This window comes from Opisthocomus hoazin, chromosome 15, assembly GCF_030867145.1.
Source record: "Opisthocomus hoazin isolate bOpiHoa1 chromosome 15, bOpiHoa1.hap1, whole genome shotgun sequence".
NCBI classification, from domain to species: Eukaryota; Metazoa; Chordata; class Aves; order Opisthocomiformes; family Opisthocomidae; genus Opisthocomus; species Opisthocomus hoazin.
The window spans coordinates 22,705,782-22,727,890 of NC_134428.1; the positions used below are offsets into that span (position 1 = coordinate 22,705,782).

Genomic DNA, 22,109 nt, shown 5'->3' on the forward strand with positions numbered 1-22,109 from the left:
TCCAGTTTCAAGGAAGTACTTCAAGGCTCATGGCAAAAGCCTTGTGCTCTGCAAATATTTGCACTGCAGCTTGCAAAGCACAGAGAAAAGGAGTTGTGGACAGCTTGCACCAGCCTCTACACAAGTGCTCTGGGCATGCAAGCGCCCCACAAATTCCAGCGTGACGCCTTCTCCAGGGGAAATTCAAACACTGATAGGAGCAGAGACAGATGCAGCCGTGGGGGAAGGAGGTGGCTGCTGCATGCAGGGCTCCACGTCTGCGTGCCAGGCTGCGCAGCACTAATGGGGGAGTTCCCCTGGCCCCTCTCCGGCGGATCTGTCCTATCTACCTGGGGTTTTCAGTAGTGGTATTTCTCCTTCAGGGATTTCACTGCTCTCCTGGAGCTGGGAGGGTCTCTAGAAGGGCTTTATGCAACGGTGGAGATGCAGCCTAAGGTGTTTCAGAACAGCACCATGGAAGCTGAATTTAAGCCATCTGCTCTTTGTCAAATCAAGTGCTGCTACCCTCGGCTCTCCTGCATGGCATAACAAGCATCAGCTGCACGCAACAAACAGCAGAGAGATATTCCAGTGCCCTGAGATACCGCTGGGCACTGGCCCCTGGCACGGAGCAGCACAACAACGCTAGACATCCATGTCCTCCTCGCACCGAGGCAAGGAGCTGTGAGCAACTCAAACTAGCCCCGACACACAGGTCAGGGGGAGGATGCCCTACCGTGCAGAGCATCCCCCAACCCTCACCCCCCTTAATCTGGCTGCCACCACCTCTTCTCTTCCCCTGCATTAAAAACCTTTCTCTCTTCTTCCCTCGGGCAGATTTGCTGTCTCCACCGTGTCTTTGCCCTGTGGCATTGGCAGAGCCATGGCAGACTGAGAAGAGTCTCCCAGCAGTCTCCCAGCCTTTGCCTTTCAGCCATTTCAAACCAAGCAGGCACCTCCCAGAGAGAGACACACGCTGGGTATGCGTGTGCATGCGCACGTGCATACTTGTGTAATTCCTTCTCATCACCCGCAAGCCAGAGCTTGAGATTAAAAATTAACTGATTCTGCAAAGTCTACACGGGCCACTCCCCTTGACACAGCGTTGAAACCAGCTCCAGAGAACAGCCATCTGGCTTTAAGCAACAGAGACACTTACGTTGTGTTGGCAACGGGCTGTTTGATGGGGAAACCTGTTATCCTCAGCTCCCGCTTCTTCTTGCTTTTCACTGGAAGAAAAGATGCGCACATGAGCACCTGGCATTTTTACTTTTCTCCCTTCAAGCATCCTCCTGCCTGCAGCCACCAGGCAGGGGAGGCAGGGCCTGGACCCTCTGCACTGTGCAGCTATGGCAAGATGACAAGAAGGTCACAGCTCTCAGGACCACCTGCCCAAAATTTCAGGCAAGAGCCAGAAGCACAAGTGGGTCTCGAAGGCCCTGCCGAGCGCTTCCCTGCAGAAATACCCAGGGGTGCACTGACAGAGACTCTTTTCTGAGCCTTGCAGCCAAGCACTGCCTTGCAGCGCTCCTCAGACACCCCAAAAGTGCTCTTTACCCTGTGTGGCCATTAACACTCCCCTCTCTTTTGTGATTTCAGCTCTGATGTTCAGGAGATGGGTTAAAGTCATGATTCCTGCTGGGTGCTTACCCGGTTTGTGCGGCTCCAGGGATCCTTTGGAATCTGAAAGAGAAGGGAGACAGCGGCTCAGCCTTCGGGCTCCGGACCCATCACGTACCGGCCCTCCATCGCTCCCGGTTCCCCGCAGGGATCAGTGACGGAGGCCGACGACATCCGCAGCCCGGCCCAGTCCCCGTTTCCGCAGCCACAAGAGGTCTCCGTGCCATTAGCCGCGCTCCCGAACAGGCTCCCTGTCCAGCTTCTTCCTGGCCCAGAGCCCCCAGCCAGGCCTTGGGGAAGACCCAGACCCCTGACGGCCACTGGTCCCAAAGCAACGCCAAGGAGCCAGTCCCAGCAGGATACCCCGCATTCAGCAAAGGGAAACCAGGGCAAAACCGGCCAGGAGCTGACTATGGGCACCAGGAGCGAACTGGCCACAAAGCGTGGCTTGTGGAGGCCGAGACCTGGCCAGACAAGGCAGGACCCCAGCAGAAGCGACTGGCGAGAGGATGCTCTCTTCCTGCTCCCCCCCAGCTCCAAACAGCACTGGGATAACATAACCCACCGCTGTGGAGGGAAACGGGGTCCAGGGCAGGATGAAAGGTCCACTTGCAGATGAAACTACAGGGATGAGAGATAACCAGCACGGGGGGCCAGCGGGCAACGGGCAGAGGAGACCACTGACCCCGGGCTGCTCGCAGAAGCCCCAGCCGTTCCTCCGTCAGCAAACGGCTCACCCACCTACCCCAGCTCACCAGGAAAATAAACAGACCGTGAGGGGCTGGGACGGGGGCTGAAGGGGCACAGCCGAGACCGTCAAAGCCCCGATCCCCCCCAAGAGAGACAAAGGGGGAGCTGCACTTTGCAGCTAAAGGTACTTCAGCCAAACAGACCTGGTAGATGCATTAAAAAGCACAAAGAGCACAGTGTGCTCCAGGCTGGGAGCGGATGGTTCAGCTTGGCCTTGGACAGCCCTTCCAAATGGCTCCTACCTGCCTGGCTCCTGGGAACAGGCATGCGGACAAAGTCCAGTGCTTCGAAAGGAGGGAGGGGAGAGGCGAGGAGCTGGGATTTCAGCCGGAGCCGCAGCACCGTGCGAGAGCTCCTGCAGCAGTGGCGGCAAGACAGACGGATGATACACGTCCAGCATGTTCCCAGCACAGACAGTCCCCCGTCCCCACCCCTGTCCCCCACCAGCTCCAGATGCATCAGCTAAGACGGGTGCCTGAAACCCACTTTTCCAGCCCCGTCCCCCCCCGAACACAAAACTCGCTGAGGCCGCAGGGGAAAGCTGCTCTGCAAGGTACAGCAAAGGTCCCAGCTGCTGGACCAGCAGCATCCCTCCCTGCTGAGGGAACTAGCACAGATCAGTCCGTGTCCCCACCTCATCTGCCACCTTTCCTGCATCAGAGATGACCCATAAGGGTCTCATACCAGCACAGTTCCTGTGAGCTACAGGAGTGGTGTGAACTTCCAGCTCAATAAAACCAGCCAGTGAGCTGCTCCACCCCAAACTGATCCTGCTTGGCTGGAAACCAAGGTCTCTGCAGACCTGACCACGTCACAGCAATCACGGCTTCTAATCCACGAGCCTGCAAATCTTCCCTTCCCCATCGCCCACCCAGCAGGGCTGCAAGGGGGACTTATCAACAGGCCAGCATGCCCGCTGATGACACTTTGCAAAATACCTGGTTAAGCAATGACGGGAGCAAACGCAAAATGGAGACAAATCAAAGATGCCAGATGGGTTCAGAAATGCTTCCCCTTCCCACACCCAGCCTCTCGCTACTCAGTGTGGCAGGCTGACCACAGGGGCTAAAAATTGGGGTCCCCAGAGCCCGGCAGCAGGCTGGGCAGCTCACCGTGGGCACACATCCTGTCCCATGCTGGGGAATGGATTTAGCTGGCTGCTGACCGGGAGCCTTGCACCGAGCGTTTCTGCCCCGTGACCTGCTCTGAACGGCAGACAGCGTTCGCATGCAGCCCCTCCGGGGCAGCTATCAGCCAGACCTTTACACGAAACCCTGAAATGCCCCCCATCCTGGCTGCTATTTTACTTCATCTGTTTGCTCTCCCTCTCCCCAATTGCCATAGTAACCCCGCACAAAGCGCCTTCTGTGCCACCAGCTCCGCTGGCAGCGCCGGCCGCAGCGCGGTGACTCACGCGGCAGGAGCAGGGTCCACGCTGCCGGGGCCAGGCGTCCCACGGGCTGTGGCGTCAGCCCTTCCTTAAGCCCTGGCTGCAAGAGGGAGGCCGGAGGGAGCTGGGAGCACCCAGCCCGGGATTGGGAATCAATGGGGCACGTTGTTCTGTGGAGCCCGAGCTCGCAGGCAGGACGATTTGCAAGCACGGGTTAGAGGGGCAGCAAGGGATGGACAAATTCCCCATTACAAACCCCCTGCACCATACAGGAGTCTCATTTAATGCCTCTGTGCATTGGTCGTCCCCCAAGAACTCTGCTGTAACGGGGGTCCTGCACATCAGCCCGCTTCCCTGTACCCCCAAACCACTTGCACTTCCCAGCACCGTACTGCCAGGGTCAGTGACAACCCCCTTCCCACCCCATCACGCCTAGCCCCAAAACGCGTTTCCTAGCTCCAACCTGAAAAAGCACTGATTAAACTAGAGGTATTCTGCCACCACTCCCAGGCTCTGGCTGGGCCACCCACGCCGGTGGAAAAGCCAGCTCAGCTCACGCCTGCAGGAATAAAGTCAGCCACCATGCTGCCCCGCAGCCAGGGGAGCCGAGGCGGAGACTGGATTCCCCCGTTACGGCTCCCCCAAAATTTGCCACAAGCTTTCCCACATGCTTGCAACTGGTCTGAACTCTTGCTTCGTGCTGCAAGCTTCCCCCGCTGCTGGCAGCAGCACGGGTCCGGTGAGGCAGAGGTTGAGTGGGCAGGCACCACTTCCCCTCGAGCACAGCCCGGAAAATAAAAAAAGCAAAGAAAAAAGAAGAGCAGTCCTGCCTCAAAGCTTTGCACAGCCTGCTCGGGGAGGCAGAGCCCCAGCGCGGGAGATGGGGGCACGGCACAGCCTCCCCGCTATTGCACAGCCCAGCGATTGCCCCCCGAGCACCCCACAGCTGCCGAGCTGCCTGCTGCGAGCCCCAGAGCTGGACGCATCACCTCCGGGATGTGACCTTGTTCCTGAGCCTCTGCAGCCCTCTGAGGAAAGCCCATGCACTGTTTCAGGGCAAATGAGGACGGAAGAAGGACTTGGGGGGGGAGAAAAATAAAACAGGAGGAACAGAAAGGCAGTGGGACAGGCATGACAAGACCTTGCAATTCAAGCCCTTCTGTCCCAAGCACGTCCCAGGGCAGCATTTGCTTTTAGCCCCCGCAGGCAGCTGCTGCCAGCTCCTTCTCACCGGTGAGGCCTTGGCACTGTCTCTCCTGCGTTTGGGACCCCAGCAGGGTCAGCGCAGGAGGAATTGCCAGAACGTGAAGAACAGTTTATGTCACCTGAAAACCCTGGGAACACTCCGGTTTCCCAGGGCGCTGGGCTCTTGCAAGAGGGGTGGCTGCAAGCACAGAGCAACGCAGCTCCCCCCTAGAGACCCCTCCGCGTGGGCAAAAAGGCAGCAGCGGGACAAGGCGATGTGGGGACACGTGCCGGTTACCCCAGCGAGTCCCAGGGCTCCACTGCCAGCCCCGAGCACACGGGACAACTGGGTGCTGCCGGTGCGGTGCTCCAGGCAGCCGGAGGGGCAGGAGAAAATTAGCTGACAGAAGTTCCTGGTGCGGACGAGATTGTAACCCACGTGACGCTGCAGGCACGTAACTGCATCCTTTATGCTAAGAAAGGAACCATTTCCTTCTAAAGAAGAAAAAAAAAAGTGCCTAACAATTTTTTTTTTCCTCATGCTATAACCTCCACCAGCTAAGAACTGACACAGACGTTTCCTGGAACTGCTTAATTCAACATCGGAATCCTCGCCTTCGCCACCACCGACCTCAGTCCTATTAAGTTGCACCTCTCCCCGGGAGGTTTATCCATCCCACTCCGCTGGCGTGGGCGGGGAGAAGTGAACAGGACAATCTACAGAACTGTAAATAAAACTATTTGCCTGAGCCGACCTTTGAAATGAAATCTCTCCGCTGCCTCCCCAGGGCTCTGGTTCCAGCCCCAGGTGAGGTCCTGGGGACGGCGGCGGCACGGGAGGCTGCTTCCAGAGCCGCGTCGCTTTGTTAGCGCTGGGGAAAAAAATGTTTCGGATGCATCCCGGTTCTCCTCGATCCAAGGAGGAGAGTCAAATGCCATGGATGGGGCAGAGGGCTGCAGGGTGGATCCCAGCCCTGCTGCAAAGAAAGAGCTGGAACAAAAAAGCATCAAGGAAAAAAAACATAAAAAAAGAAATGAGAGGCAGGGTGCAAAGCAGAGAGGGGAATTTGGTTGCTTTGGTCATGAGAGCCAGCTCCTCGCAGGCACAGTTTGTGCTATTTTCCACAGCTGAGAGTGGAAAAAGCTATCTGTGGAAGTGGAAAAAGGGCTCTCAACCTGCCGAAAGCCGTCACTCATCAGCCCGCCGAGGCCCCGCTGCCGAGAGCGGCTCCTGAGGGTCATCGCCGCCTCACGCTCGGCACTTCTGCAAAAAAAGCGAGCGAGGAGGAGGGAAAAAAAAAACACGCTTCAGAAAAAGCCCCTTGCAGCCCCGAAACAACCTGTCAGCCTGCGCTGCATCAGAGCCCCGGGCTGCCGGGGCCGCCCGCCTCGCCGATGCAACAGGCTCTTCAGCAGGGGACGACCACGCAAGAGCTGCTGGAAAACCCTGCGTCCCAGGAATGCGACCAAAACCGAGCCCGGAGCTAGCTCTACCCTCCGAATATTTTCCTTTAGCCATGCTAGATCACTAGCTTCTTTTTTTTTTTTTTTTTTTTACAATTAAGATGCCAGTGTTTCAACCCACACAAAACATGCAAGTTTCCAGTGCTTTAAAAATAGATCCCCAGCTGCAACCACCGACCCCCCACCCAAGCAATGAGAAAGAACTAAAACCGCATGGATTGACCCCAAAAAAGTTGCACGGCCCCTTTTACAGCACCAGAATCAGCCCTTCACTCTCCCCCACCACGTGTTTTGGAAATTGCAACATCTACCTTGCTTCTTGTCCATCGCTTCCCAGAAATGCAGAGCAGCGCGGGCACGCCTGGCAGAAAAGAGGGATGGCGAGGGCTGGAGGGAGGGGCGGGAAAAAAAAAAATCCCGCAGGATCCAGCACTTCTTGCAAGCACCGATGGTTATTTTCAGCGGGAATGCATGGCCCAGAGAGCTCGCCGGCTTCACGCAGCTCTCCTCGCCCGGCGTCCCCAGCTCCTGGGGGTCCACGAGGCCGGGAGCAGTGGTGAAGGCGAGCGGGGGGACTCGGGGAAGGTAGCGCCGCGTTCCCTCATCGGCAGCTGCCGAGGTTGGTCGGTCTCAGCTCCGCTTACCCTTGAAAGCTCAACAGTTGTAAAAACTGCAGCGGCGAAATAGCAGGTGACGTCAACAGGAAACTGGGGGGGAGCCAGCTCCAGCTCCGGGAGCCATTGAAGCGCCGGATCGCTACAGTGCATCCCGGTGGGACGCGTCTTCTTCCGACAAATTCAATCATTCAAGCCCAGCCTGCAGGCAGAGAGGCAGAGCCTGCTCCCACCTCTTCCGTCCCCCTCCCCAGGCGTCCCGCCGGAGCGAGCCTTGCTCCCCCGGCTGCCACCCAGCATCGGAGCGGAGGGAAGCCCACGCTCGCTGGTTTGGGCACCAAGGGGATGCCGGGATAGAAAGAGGTCACATTTCTTTGTGCTGCAGGTGACACGCTAATTGCTTTGCCACTAACAACTATTACCACAACAAATAGTAGAAATATTCTTCCATGACAATACCAGCACAGAGGTTAGCAGCTATTCCAGGGTGACAACCGAGACGGCATCTCTGGTGGCAAAAAATAAATTGCTGCATGGATTTGGCTGGTAAATAGCAAGGAAGAGAGACGAAGCCATTGAAAAAAAATAATTCCTTTCTCTGTGAACATGTGCAAGAAAAGCTGTGGCAAAGTATCGCCGCTCTTCCCCTTTCCCTCAAAACCAGCCTGGCAGAAACCAGCGCTGACGCTCCTGATCAAAGCCAGACTCAGCTTTGACGGGCTGCAGTTTTGTTCTCAATTTCCCTGGCAGCTTGGAAGGGAGATCCTTTACCAGCTTCTTTACCTTACACTAATTATAGAAAATCTGCCTCCAGTTCGCTCCTGAGCTATTCCCTAACTCGTAGGCTGTGCCGGGCCATACACATTTGCAGGCAGAAAAGTCAGAGGTCAAGGTAAATTCACATACCAACAAAATGAGTGACTCTAATTTTAAACAGTGTTTATACAAGCCGCAGAAGGACTGCGGAAGATATTTTCTCAGGCGCATTTCCACTCCCAGGGTATAGTTTCAGGCACAGATCATCAGCGTATAAAGGATGCTGACGCAGGAGCTGCTCTCGCAGACAGCACCGAGAGCCGCCGGCACCCGTCCCCGGCACTCCTAGGCAGAATGATGCTGCACTGCCATAGAATCCCGGAATCCTAGAATGGTTTGACTTGGAAGGGGCCTTAAAGACCATCTCATTCCAACACTCTGCCCTGGGCAGGGACCCCTTCCACCAGCCCAGGGTGCTCAAAGCTCCGTCCAACCCGGCCTTGAACCCTGCCAGGGAGGGGGCAGCCACAGCTCCTCTGGGCAGCCTGGGCCAGGGCCTCACCACCCTCAGGGTGAAGAATTTCTTCCTTATATGCGATCTAAATCTCCCCTCTTTCAGCTTAAAGCCACTACCCCTCATGCCATCACTCCATGCCCCTGTAAAAAGCCCCTCTCCAGCTCTCTCACAGCCCCTCCAGGCACTGGCAGCTCCTCTAAGGTCTCCCCGCAGCCTTCTCTTCCCCATGCTGAGCAGCCCCAGCTCTCCCAGCCTTTCCTCCCAGCAGAGGGGTTCCAGCCCTCGGATCATCGCTGGGGCCTCCTCCGGCCCGGCTCCAACAGGTCCATCCAACAACGTCCTTCCATCACTAACTCTCTGGCTTGATGGCTAATTCCCTGGCCCAGACATAAGATGCTCCAAGGATCTCTACAGACACCCGCAAAGTCAGCGCTGCTTTGGAGGGGAAAGTCCCCAGCCCAGCAGGTGGGACGGGAAACACCGTTTGAATGAGTCCTGCTGGGTTTCAGTGCCCAGGGAGCAGGGGTGCTGCGAAACAGAGCTTCCAGACATCTCAAAAGCATCTTGAAAAAAAAAGAGAGGAAAAAAACCAAAATGAAACCCAAGCATCCTTTCAAGTCTCACTATTGGCAACTCTTTCACAAGTTTGCCCACATGGCAGGAATTTCCCAGCTTCGAAAGATGCACACCACTTGCCATTCATCAGCCAGCCCTCTGTACGCTACAAGTAAGCCCAGAGGAACAGAAGGCTTCGGGTGTTTCACTGGTGTTGACGAAGCCTCCCCACGCCTCTGGGTTGGGAGATCATCCCATAACTGGTGAGGAGAGCCCAGGCAGTAAACCCTGCGATGGGGAGAAGCCAAGGCACTTGCTGCAGGTCCAGGTACACCGGGGCAGAGCCGGGGACAAGGCAGGGGTCCGGTGCGATGGCAGCCACGCTCCCATCGCTCCCAGCAGCCTCCTGCCAGCCGGCTGGCTTGAATGAGTGGAAGAGCACACCCTTAAAAACAGCAATGAGCCCAAATAGTGCGCTGCCAACACCATGCCCCTCTCCCCACCCTTCCCCTGCGAGAGGCAGCGTCTCCTGAGGCCAGTTTGGTTAAGGCCGGGTCACCATTGCTTTGCTGCGAGCGGCAAAAAAAGGAACGGCTCATTTAGTGTCAGCAAGGAGCTTTTTATAGGTGTGTGTTTGGGGTCGAGCGAAAAATTAACGGTTTCACCTGCCCTGAAAGAGTAATCAGTGCCTAACGAGGGGAGGGGGCGATTTTCATGGGATGTCCTTTCCCTCTGATCAAAGCCCACACACCTCTGGCCACGTGGTCTCCTCGCCGTGGTGCCCGATGCCCACCGCACCTCGCTGTCCAACCGGGAATTGCAGCCGCTGCCCCGAGCCCGGGATGCACTTCCCTTTCCACGGACGAGGCACACGTCCCACGGGAAAGCCCCACGTGCCCACGCCATGCACGGGACCCGCAGCCTGGAAACTCTGCGGCAGCTCTATTTTTAAACCAAGCCTTTGAACCGAATCCAGTCGGAAAGGGAACAGGGTCATCTTTCTCACCCCGTGGGGACGATCAATCACCGACACCGCGCAAGGCTCGGGATGTCACGCCGACGGTGCCGCAGGGAACGGGCGACCGACGCATGGGAGGAGGGTGCGACCTGCCAGTACCCAGCGAGGGGTTTGGGGACGGGGACATCACCCGAAGCTGCCGACAGCCGGAGGCCGACCTCTGGGGCTCGCAGCCACACCCGGCTGCCATGCACCGGGCAGATAACGCGGCCGCGAGCCGCGCCGGCTCTGCTGGCAGCGCCGGGAGGATGTCACCGCCCAGCTCCACGCCAGCTGTATTTTTAGGTTACCTGCACAACCCCGAGGGCTGGAAAAACTGTTTGATTCTGTATTTCGTTCCCGGGTGGCAGCTCGCTATCCTGCAGCCCCATGACAGAGCACACAGGCTCCCCTCGGAGAAACCCAGGCGAGCAGAGGCCAGATCTCACTTTAGGAAGCTGATAAGCACCAGCGAGCTGGCGTTTGCACCCACACCATTACAGGACATGCTACGTACACGGCAAGAGTCGTGCTGCTTTGCACCAGAGCTTGTGCTAAACCCCAGTGGGAAGGTGGTTACGGTCACAGGGCCACCTCTTCGGAGCCGGCACCGAGCCGGGGTGCGGGCAAAGCATCCTCTGCAGGGCTGGAGTTTGCCTCCTTTGCACCCGTCACTCCGACTGGATTTTCTCCCCAGAAAAGCAGCAGCAGAGGCCGCACCTCCTCAGAGCTCAGCTGCAGCACAATGCCAACGCAGACACATCGAGGGTGGGCAGGGGTGGTGGGAAAACACTCGGGATGGGGAATTAACCCAACCCACAGCTCATCGGGAACCACGGAGCCGGGCGGCACACAGGTCCGGCCAGCCCGCAGCGTGCACGGCCAGCGTGAAGCGCGTGGCCACGAGCCATCTCGTGGGACCGACTCGGCTGCAGACACTGGCGTGCCGCCACGAGACAAAGGTCTGGAAGCAATCCCAGCCCCAACGCCTTCACTGTTGGGAGAAGGCAGAGGAGACGGTGCTTAGAGAGAAGCAAAGAGCATTTCTTAAACAAACAAACAAACAAACAAAACAGAGAAAAAGGAAGAGGCAGAACCACGGTCACCTGTGCCCATCTCCTTGCCAGCGGGTAACCCAGCCCTCCCCAGAGCAATGCTCCTTCCTCCCTTTGATTCCTCGGCCCACAGGTGAAGCCATGAAAAAACTAAATCTGTCTGGAATTGATGTGACCAGCTGGTGACAGTTTCCCAATGGGAGAGAAAAACTATTTTTGGAATAGATCAGCTTGACAGGAGGCACACGGTTAGTTGGTGGGAAAGGAAGAGAGTCATTTGACTCGTTAATTGTCGGCTGTAACTCAACTGCAGAATCAACAGACCCTCTTTTTCTATCCACACTGGTGCAATTCAAGTACTTCCAGGTGTCCCCAAAACTCTGCAAACTTGGCAAGAGAGCAAAGTATTTGTTCTCTGCTTCTAATGCAATTCTTTAGAGAAAAAAAAATAATAATCCCCCATCCAATTTATTTTGGGCAGGGATAGAGTGATTTCATCCCTGAAAATGATGTAAGACAGAGCAGGCACCTGCTCTGAAAATGGAATTTATGGAGGGGCAAAAAAACAAGGAAGGCCTCGATTTCTGCAGTCGTCTGCTCTGGGAGAGGGGCAGAAACCAGAGACCAACGCCGGTGCTTCCCTGGCCCAGCAACTCCAGGCAGGACTTTCTCGAGAGCAGCATCTGCTATTTTTACCATGTTTTTCCCCAATTGCGTCCATGCCAACACACTCTCCCCAGCTGAGACCAAGGAACCCAGGAGCACCCAGGCACGGCTCAGGGAGAGGAGCTTCTCCACCAGCCCAGGCTGCCCCAGGGATGCTGCCGCGTCTCGGGCAGACACAGCCTGCACATCTTCAGAGGAAAACCTCTGATCTCCGGCAGTGACCCAGCACCGCGTCTCCAGGGTGAGAGAGCAGAGAAACCTTTGATTATTTCTTTCAGAGCAGGGTGCCGATCCAGCAGCTTATGGAAACCAGCAGGCGAGTGCTGTGGCACACTCCCCTACGTCTCCTGCTGTCCCATACCAATTCTTTGCTCTCTTTGGTGCACCTTCAGTGCCATCCCTCTTCCTTGCCTCTCTCACCCTGTCCCCTTCCCCACTCCAGGGAACCAGGCTGAAGACACAAATCCAAAGGGCTCGTCACGCCAGAGAGCTGGTGCAAAGCAGACACAGCCAGCTGGAGCCCCCAGCTTCTCCACTGAGTTTTTCCAAGGGAAAAATCCACCCCATGATGAGGTGAATGGGGAGCTGGGATGTCTCTCTGGGCTCAGATGAGGGAAAGGAAAACCACAGGCTGAGAGCAGCCAGGGAATAGGGAGACTGTCCAGTTCCCCTCAGGCCACCGCTCAGCCTTATCTCCAGGTAAAGCCTCTTACCACGTCAAACTTCAGTGCCAGACGAAAAGCATCAGTCTCATCCGCTAACGATGCTCCCAAGTCAAGAGAGGTGGCAGGTGACCCCTGTAACCTGCTTGCAATGGTGCTGGGCTGGTGTAGTGAGGGGACAGCTGGCTCCCAAACCCGCAGGAGAGCTCAGCCACAGCGAGCCGGACCTGCAGCCTCTGTCCTTGGCAGGAACCACGCCATCCCTCTGCCCCGCACCACACACCTCCCGCTCTCCCACTGCTGTTCCTCCACCCCAGGGGACAGGCTACATCCACGTTCCCAGAACAAGTCTCGTGTCCAGCTGGTCCATGAGATCAGCTCCTGCTGCTCACTGATTTAGGAAGTTAAAGATAGATATATCTATCTTAAGACAGATAGAAGAAAGAAGCATCACATACTTGTTAAGCTCTATGTTCTGCAGAAATCACCTGTAAACACTTCTCCTCTATTCCTCCAAACTCTCTGCTGCAAAGCTTAAAAATCCTCCCCCCCACCAGTTACAGCCCGGACCACCAGCACACCAAAAACCGCTGCCAGCCCCAGTGCCCAGCATCGCCCTCCACCATCCCCTCCCGCAGGCCCTTAGCTGAGGTTGCAACAGCTCCACGTGGGAAAAACACCTATTTTGCAACGGATTTGCGCAGCACCCACTGGGCAGCTCCGACTCGTGCCTGGGAAAGGCAGGGGCTCTGCAGGCGACGTGCCCCGGCCCAGCGGTGCTTGCCCACCGTGGTCCCACACGGCTGCACCGGCGAGGGGCACTGCCCCGCTCCGCTGCTTCCCTGCGGGTCGGCTTTATTTTCCCCCCATGCTTTTCTCACTCCTCGCCTACCTCTCTCGGATCCACCTATTGCACTGCAAGTTTTCCAGCGCTCGAGCGAGGTGAGCGTGGCAGGATTTTCCTACTAAAGCCGGATTAAAGAGCCGTCGCTCCATCCCAGGAAGCCAGCGGTCTCCGCAGATGGGCCAGTCCCAGCGCATCCGGCTCACGAGCTCGCAGGGCTGTGACTCAGTGCAGCTCAGCCCGCAGCTTCTCGTGGAGCACGTTCAGGGCTTCCAAGAACCACTTCCATTTAAATAAGAAATAATAATTTTTTTTTAAAAAATCCCCTTTAGCGCCGAAGAGCGAGCCTCAGCTCAGCGTTCTGGGGAAAGGCGCGATGCTCTGCAGGGCGGCGTGCGGAACGGCAAGGAGAGGAGCTGGAAGCAGACGCGTGAAACGTCAGACCTGGTCGAGATAAAGGGAAACGCACACTGGCTCCTTTCCCTGTGACGGTTACGCACGGTTTCCCTCGCTGAGCTGCGGCTGTAAAACCCCACGGGGAAACCCACAGTTACCGAACAAGAAATTCTTTGTGGATCCAAAATTAAGAGTAAACTCTTACAGCAACCTGGAATGTACACAAAGAAATCGCACGAACAGGAGAGCTGCTGGAGGAAAAGCTGAGTCAGATTCTAGCACCTTAGCAAAGCACACGCAAGGCTGGTAAGGGTTTCAATTAAAATTCCCCCACAATTTCTGCCTGGTGATTTCTAGAGGCACCTCCTCCAGCCTCGGCTTTACTCTCGTCACCGAGGTGTCCTTCAACAAACCAGGCAGGGGCAGGTGTAATTAATACCTGCAAAAAGCTTCTCTTGGGCAAGAGAGCAGCGTCCACAGAGCACAAGAGGCAGCCCAGCCACAGCACGGCCCCATAGGTGTCCTGGGCTCGGAGGACAGCCCCAGCCCTGGCCAGTCCTCCAGCACCCGGTGCTCACCACCGATGCTCGAGGCAGGCGATGCTCACAGCCAAGCAATCGCAGGGATCAACCAAAAACCTGGAGGCAACGGGCTGCAGATGCTAATGAATGGTGAACACGGGGGGCTGTGGAAGCAGATCTAAAATACCCACCACCGCCTCCTTTTTTGGCAGCCTTAAGGCAGCATGTGGCTCCTTCCAGCCTTAAGGAAAACAGGTGCTGCCAAAGACAGAAAGCCACAGCACAGACAAAGGCTGGTACAGGTCCGTGCCTGTTCCCCGGGCAGCATTGCCACCCACGTCCCACCCCCCCAGCACCCACATCCTCCTTTCCACACCGTTACATCATTTGGGTCCTCTGACCACCGAGCTCTGGCTGGCACTTGGCAGGGAGCATCACGGGCAGGCCGGGTACAGATTTGGCACCGGGTGGATGATTTTAATTGTGGGGAGACCAGGGAAACCTCGAAAGCCACCTGAGCACACGTGCACACACACACAAATGCCTTGACGCTGCCCTGCCCTGTGCCGGCAGGGATTTTCCGTGTGCAAGCACGGGGTTTTACAAACAGGCACGTGGGGCTGGGCCTGCCACCTACCCCCCGAGCACCTCCTAAAGGTGCCTGGAAGATGACAAAGAACAGCCGAAGCAACGTATCAGCCCCAGATCGTATCATCTTTGGCCGAGGTGCAACTTGGCAGCGTGTCAGGAGGGAAACCAAGCAGTCCGCAGCAGCAGGGGATTTTTTAACTATGCAGAGCAGCTTTCTTAAAACGCCTTGACAGTGAGCACATCTGGCTCTCAGAAAAAGAGCCACGTCATTTTTAGTGACGAGCCGCAAAGACATCATCCTTCAGGACAACGCACGCCCCTGCACCGCAGGGCACGCGTTCGGGACCGGCTCGGCGGGACCATCCTCGGGGCTGCACGCTCCGCCTTCTCCCTCCCAAGCCTCAGCTTTCCCACTCCGACACCAAGCAAACCAAGATCAAAAAAAAGCCCTTCGCTACCTGCGACAGGGAACAGCGACCTGCGGGGAGAGATGCACGCAGCAGGAGAGGAGATCTGCCCTGGCTGCTCTGAGACGGAGGGCCAACACCCTCCAGCAAGCCAGGGCAGGAGGCTGCCATCTCAAAGGGCTGCCATTAGCACCAGTAAAGATGGCCAGGGCTGCACGGCACCCGACCCACAGTAGCCAACTCCTGCAGCACAGGCAGGCTGTTTCGCCAGCCATCCCTGCGAGATTTGGGCTAGGAGGGAATTCATATACACGCACCACAAAGCTGTATCTAACCAGCCTGCGAGCCCAGACAAGCTGACACTCCCTAGATAACCCTGTCATCCTCCCCTAAACCACCCCCGGCCCATCCACGTAACCAGCCCCGCGTGTGCATGACCCGTCAGACACATGATTGTCACCTGCCAAGCCCTGGAGACAGACTTCGTCCGGGCCAGCTGCCCAGCACTGCTGGTCATCGCGCCGCTGGTCCCACCCATACCGGCTGCCAGCGGACAGTACGGGAGGACACAGCTCCTGGCACCACCAAGGAGATGCTGGCAGGAGCCCACCCCGGCTGCAGGGTTTTATGCATTCCTTATTGGAAATAAGTGAAAATGGGAATGAAATACAATCATTAAAAGCTGCTTTTAAGTTTCCCAAGAGATACCACGGGTGCTATCGAGGCAAGAGACCAGGCAACAAGGTACAATCGTCAGCACTCGATGCCCAACAGGCGGCTCCCGGGGAGGAGAAGGTCCAAGCACCATCGTCCTCAGAGAGGTCGATCGGATGCAAGCAGTCAGGCTGCCGCCAGTGCCAAACCACAGCTAAGGTTAGCAGCCTCTGATGGGAAATTACTTGTATCGAGCACTCTGGAGGTTTCTTCCTTTCCAAAACTAGATTTTTCTTTGCTGGTGGTGGTGGTGTGGGGGGAGGAAGGGTGGATGCTCTACAAACTTCTGGTAAGTTTTGTCTCCTCCTCATCCTGCCTCCTCTTCCACTCAAGTTATGCTTTTAACGGAAATATATCCCTTTTTCTAAAGAACAAAAAAAGCCTTTCACTTGAAACAATGAAATTAAGGCATAGAGCATGGGACAGACCCAGTTCAGCAGCAACCTCCCAGCAGGCAGGAGGATGGAGGCTGCTGGAGCCCGATGGGTGCTGGACCCTCTCCAGCTCCTCCTGCACCCCGCCAGGCTTCCTGGAGGAGGAAAGGCGAAGCTGCCCAGGCGAGAGAGGCGAGTGGCGAGAGGAAGGGGCGCGGGGCCCCCTCGGCCTCGGCGGGCTGCCCGCCCTGGGGCAAAAGGCGGCGGCGGGGCTCGAACCGGCGGCCCAGCGCACTCCCGTCCCACCCACCTGGCCACTGCGCCACCGCGCCCCGCCCGCGGGGGAGGAGCACGGCCACGCCTACAGCCCGCCCACCGCCCCGCCCCCAGCCCGCCCCGCCCCGCCCCCGCCCAACCGCGCACCCAGGCCGCGACCGACACCCGCAGCGCGCCCCGCACGCCCAGCCCCGCTCCCTCACAAGAGGTACCTCGGCCTTTTCCTCATCCCTGGTGGCAGCGTCCCAGCCCCCGCATCCAGTCAGGGGTGGAGACTCTCCCTGGCCCTCCTCTTGTTGCTGATGCATTTGTAAAAACGTTTTCTGACGGCCCTTCCAACGGTGGCCAGCCTGAGCTCTGGCTGGGCTTTTGCCTTTCTGATTTCCCCTCTGCACGACCCGCTGAGATCTCCGTACGCTTCCTGGGTCACCTGCCCTTTCTTCCATGGGTGGCAGAGCGTCCTTTTTTTCCCCAGGACCCAGCAAGAGCTCCCTGTTCAGCCAGGCCGGTCGTCTTCCCCGCCGGTTCGTCTGGCGGCACATGGGACAGGCTGCTCCTGTGCCCTTAAGAGTTCCTCCTGGAAGCATGTGCAGCCTGGCTGGAACCCTTTGCCCTTCAGGACTCTCTCCCAGGGGCTCTCTCAACCAGCAGGCCAAAGTCTGCTCTTCAAAAGTCCATGGTGGTGGTTTTGCAGAGTCCCCTCCTTACTTCATTACGTACCGAGAACTCGATCATTTCACGGTTGCTAATCCCGAGGCGGGCTCTGATGACCACACCTCCCACCAGTCCTTCTCTGTTTGCCTGGACAAGGTCCTGTGCAGCCTGCTGTAGGTGACCCTGCTTCGGCAGGGGGGCTGGACTGGGTGACCCACAGAGGTCCCTTCCAACCCCTCACATTCTGTGATTCTGTGTGATTCTGTTTGCAAACAGCAGGTCAAGCGAGGCACCTCCCCTGGCAGGCTCACGTACCAGCTGCGTCAGGAAGTTCTCTTCCACACACTCCAGGAACCTCCTAGACTGGTTCCTCTCGGCTGTGTTGTACTTCCCGCAGACGTCTGGTGAGTTCAAGTCCCCCACGAGAACAAGCACCAGCGATTGTGAGACTTCTGCCAGCTGCTTGCAGAATGCCTCATCTGCCTCTTCATCCCGGCTGGGGGGTGAAGACTCCCAGCAGGACGTCTGCCTTGTTGGCTTTGCCCCTCATCCTTACCCATCAGCGCTCGACCTCGTCACCAGAACCGCTGAGCTCTGTACAATCGAAACAGTCCCTGACATCCAGAGCCACCCCACCACCTCTCTTTCCTCGCCTGTCCCTGCCTTCAGGGGATCCCCACTCTGTGGAGCCTTCCTGCCCTCCAGCAGATCCACGCTCCCGCCCAGCTCGCTGCCGGCTGCAGCACTTCCCAGGTCGCAGACCAGCCGGGACAACACCAGCGGCCAGGGAAGGAGCCAGGGCAAAAAGCACCGGGGGCAGGCCATCTCCTTCACGCTCCTCCCTGCCTCGCTTCCCGGCCAGCGGGGCTGTAAAGCCATCTCTCCTGGGGAGAGGAAGGAGCCAGGGGCAGGGCAGAGACATCCCGCTGCACCAAACAGCTCCCCAAGGTCACAACACCCACGTTTCGGAGAAACCCAACTCGGGCACTGGATGTCTTTAAAAACAAGATCAGGTGTCTTTTGACACAATCTGGCTTAACTCACCCAAACGCCGTTGGACCAGCTGCAGTAATTCCTGGAAGCAACACCCTGACCTCCAGCCGAGCACGACGCTCGCCGTCGTCCCTCCTGACCCTACAGCCCATGATTCAAGTGTTTCCTCATTTCCCCCCGCATCAGATCCAGCAGCACCCAACGGCAATCGTGCCAGGCAGAAAAGCCCACCAGCCTCCAGGGCTGGAAAGGGACATGCTCCTCTGAGGCGCTGCCATGTCCTCTCACAACAGGTCGATGGAGCAGACAGCACACAAAGGAGCCCAGTGGTCTTAAACCCACGGATTAATTAAGCCGTGTGGACAAGGCAGCTCAGGATTGCTGGGGGAAAGGATGCTGGAGGGGGTCTGCCTTGCTCCCACCCTTCACATCACTGCAGGTCCAGAACCTCCCCAGCATTAGGCAGGGATACCCTCCCTCCCCTACCCACTAGGACCACGGGACCCCCAAATCCTGCCCTCCCCCTGAGCCACACCATAACCTCCTGCACCCCGCACAGGCAGCAACCCCGCTCCAGCCTTCTGCCGGACAGAGCAGCGGCTGCAGGCGAAAGCTGCAGGCAAGGAGCCCTGTCCCAGCTCCAGAAAAGGGAGCAGAGACTCGGACCCACTGCAAACCCAGGCCAGCCACGGCCACAAGACACTACCATGACATCCGAGATAGCTGCGGCCGTGCCCAGTAATTATGGTATTCCCTGGGGTAATGAACCTTTAGACTCACAATGCTGTCACAGTATCAGTGCAGCACAGTCCCCATGCAGATAAGGGGCTGTGGGGAGACTATCTCCCAGGATGATAAAAGAACAGAAACTTCCCGTTTCCACCATAAAAAATCCTCCCTGCCGTCTCCCCCACTCGAACTCCCTGGCTAACACTCGACCTGCGCTACAGAGTTTAGTCAGCAAAAGAGGCAGCGGGTAGATCGAACTCCGTATGTGCCCACAAGCAGTCCTGAGTCACGCCAGTAAAACCCCAAACTTTTTGTTGGTAGAGTAAAATCCACCTCCCCAGCCAACGCAAGTTCCTCTCCCCTCTTTCCCCGGCAAACAGCCTGACCAGGCAGTGCCTTGTTAACACCAGTGAAAACCATCTTCCGTCCAAAAACCCACAGAGCCCCACGTCCGCAGTGGTGGCTTCTCGGGTCGCGAAATCACTGGGACCAGAAACAAGCACCCAGAGAGCAGCTCTACACAGCAGAGATGAGTTTCCTCCAGCAACGACCACCTTTGCAAACAACAGGGGCAAAGCAAACTCTGGCTCAGCCCTGGACTGCAGCCCAGAGCGGGAAAATAAAAGTGGCAGCTTCCAGAAAGAAGCATTATCCACTGAAAAAAAGCAGGGGAGCATCCCTCCAGGGAGGGAAATGGATTGCCGAAGCTCAGCTAAATATTCATCACATCCGACATGATATTTTCCAGGCGCCCACCGTTACGGTAGCAGAAGCGGCACGAGGAGGAGGGCAGGAGCAAAGCACTGCGCTCTCCATATGACTCTTACAATTAACCAAGCGCAGGCTCCACGACGCTTCAATTAGAATTAAAATAAAAGCCCGGCTCAGCGGGATCAGAGCTCCCAGCCCTGTCACCCCACTGCCCACGCACACCCAAGGGACCCCAGGGTGGTGGCTGCTCTGCCCAGAGGCGACAGGAGCCCGAAGCCAAAGCCCTGCTCCTGCAGGTCACGTGTACTTTCAGCAGAACTGCCTTTTTTTTTTGGGGTGGCAGCGGGAAAAGTGTGAATGGCACACGAGACAGTACAGGATTCACAGCCGACTGACCTGCGTAACAGCTCTGTGCTCCCACGGAGGGCACGGCCGGGGTGCAGGACGGACCCGTCCCCACCGCTTATTTACCTACCCAGAATAGATGCACCACCAGAACAAGCACCAGTTCATCCCCGGGTTCTGGCATCCCTCACCGCTGATTTCTCCAAGCCTCGGTGTCGAAGGAGAGCTGCCTTCCCAGCAACGCAGCCGGGCTCCAGCCAGACCCTGCCCTCTCTCCCCAACAGCACCCACCTTCCCGGAGGAACATCTCTCCCCTAAAGGGAAGGGGTTGCTTTTGAATTACTCGGGCACCGGCGCTGGGTGAGCCTGGGGAGGCCAAGCAGGTCTTCTCCCTCCAGACCCCATCCGCACCTCCTCCCTCCCCGCAGCTGCACAGCTGCTTTCTCCTGCAAACTGCTCGGTTTTGGGAGACATGTGCCTCCCTGTCAGCACCCTCCTCGGCACGGGGGTCTTCATGCAGGCTACGCATTCAGAATCACAGAGTCACAGAATGTTCAGGGCTGGAAGGGCCCTCTGTGGGTCACCCAGCCCAACCCCCTGCCCAAGCAGGGTCACCCAGAGCAGGCTGCACAGCACCGCGTCCAGGCGGGGCTGGAATATCTCCAGAGAAGGAGACTCCACAGCCTCCCTGGGCAGCCTGGGCCAGTGCAAAAATACGCCTCAAGCCCCAAGGGAGAGGCAGCAGCCTGGATTGGTACACACGGAGCCTAACACCATCCCTGCACCCTCCACCGTGCTTCTGCACGCACCCGAGGGCCGCAAACTCCCCGGGGCTTCCCCCCGTTCTGCTCTAGCCTCTCAGATACAACACCTCTCCCTTCGCAGCAGCCACGTTCCCAAAGAAGGTGCAGACTTCGCTGGAAAACCGTGCCCAGGACCAGCCACGGGTTGCAGCCTGTGGCGAGAGGGTGCGTCCCTCGCACAGCTCCGCAGCGAGGACGCAGGGGCAGCTCCGGAGCTTTACACACAATTCCTTCCCTCGGTGCCACCCAGGCGACGAAACACAGCTCGAGGGAGCTCTGGCGACCTGAGACAACGCGGAGCTTTTGCATATTTTAGTAAACATCAGACTTGGCGGCGCAAGGTAACACAGAAATCAAGCAACGTTTTCCCACACACCTGATCCTGTGAGATAACTTGGCTCAAGCAGATACGAGCAACGGGAAGAGGAAGAAAGCCGAAATCCTTCCTAAGCTTCACGTAATCCCCAGAAGGTGTTCATCTCCCAAGCTATGTTTAGCGCAGAGCGAGGCAAAACTCTCGCTCAGCGCCATTCCTATCGCCCGAGTCACGGCCAGCCACGCGCATCCCCAAAAACTCCCGAGGCAGGAGACAACCCCGTGACCAAGCCGAAATGACGGCAGGTGAGTTTTGGCACGCATCTATCGTGGAAATAGTCAGGGCGAGCGCTTCAGCACAGCACCCTCTATTAACTATCATCGTCGACCCAAGCCTGAGAACGGAAAGCAACCAGCAAAAGGAAACCCGAGACCGCTCGCTGAATTTCCCCGAAGGAAAATTAGGGAAATTTAGCTTAAATTCAGGCCACCCGGCGGGAGAGGCAGAAGGAGCGGCCGCGAGTGCTGCCAGCAGCGCCCGCAGTCCCAGCAGCCGGCGCACGCACTGCGAGCATCCCCACGCAGCGGCGAGCAGCTGGCAAACCTGCTCCGAGGGCTGGCACTGCCGAGGCCGACGCCGCACCGAGGAGGGGCCCGGTGGACAGCTAGCAGGAGGAGAGAGGGGTGTGAAGAGGCAGATGCGTTACACGCGCTCAGGATCGATCCCCGTGCTGAATCCTGCCCCGACGGAGGCCAAGGAGCTCGGGTCGGACGGGGACCTGGAGCTGCCAGTGCCAGCAGAAAGTGGGCACACTCAGCGCACATGTGACACCTCCAGCAAAGGACATCAGGAGCAGCTGTACGAATGAACCAACAGCCCTGCGCAACCAGAAACCTGCAGGCACAGAAGGGTTCCAAACCTCCTCCGAGGACAGCACCACGCTCCCGCAGGCATCGCCTCTTGCTGCCAGCCAGGCTGCTCCCCCCAGAATCCTCCCGGGCCCGGCTCAGGCCTCAGATCCCGCAGGGCACAAGCAGTCCAGGCTCACCTCTTCCCTCCATCCACACATCCACAAGCCACCAGCCAGCCGAGCAAGGGGTCTGAGCTCGGGCGTCCCGGCGAGAGGCTTTTTAAGAAGGCCGGGTGATGCCTCGCCGCGCGCGCGGGCCGGCGGCATGTGCTCCCACCCGTGAGTCAGCAGCTCCACTCAGCAGCGCCGTCAATC

The 22,109-nt window shown here is 57.7% G+C and overlaps 1 protein-coding gene across 3 annotated transcripts in view; it reads right to left on the reverse strand.

The window, feature by feature from the left end:
* Nucleotides 1-22,109, reverse strand: part of MAP2K3 (mitogen-activated protein kinase kinase 3) — a 35,603-nt gene that overhangs the window by 12,294 nt on the left and 1,200 nt on the right. The window contains exons 1-3 of one of the 3 annotated variants that reach the window (XM_075436498.1): nt 21,933-21,960; nt 1,630-1,662; nt 1,139-1,208 (exon numbers count right to left, since the gene is read on the reverse strand). In XM_075436498.1, coding sequence (XP_075292613.1) covers nt 1,139-1,208; nt 1,630-1,662; nt 21,933-21,945 — 116 coding nt within the window. In that variant the 5' untranslated portion in view covers nt 21,946-21,960. Of the gene's footprint in view, nt 1-1,138; nt 1,209-1,629; nt 1,663-6,699; nt 7,229-21,932; nt 21,961-22,109 lie in introns of those variants that run through there. The other 2 variants (XM_075436496.1, XM_075436495.1) reach the window with 2 other exon arrangements.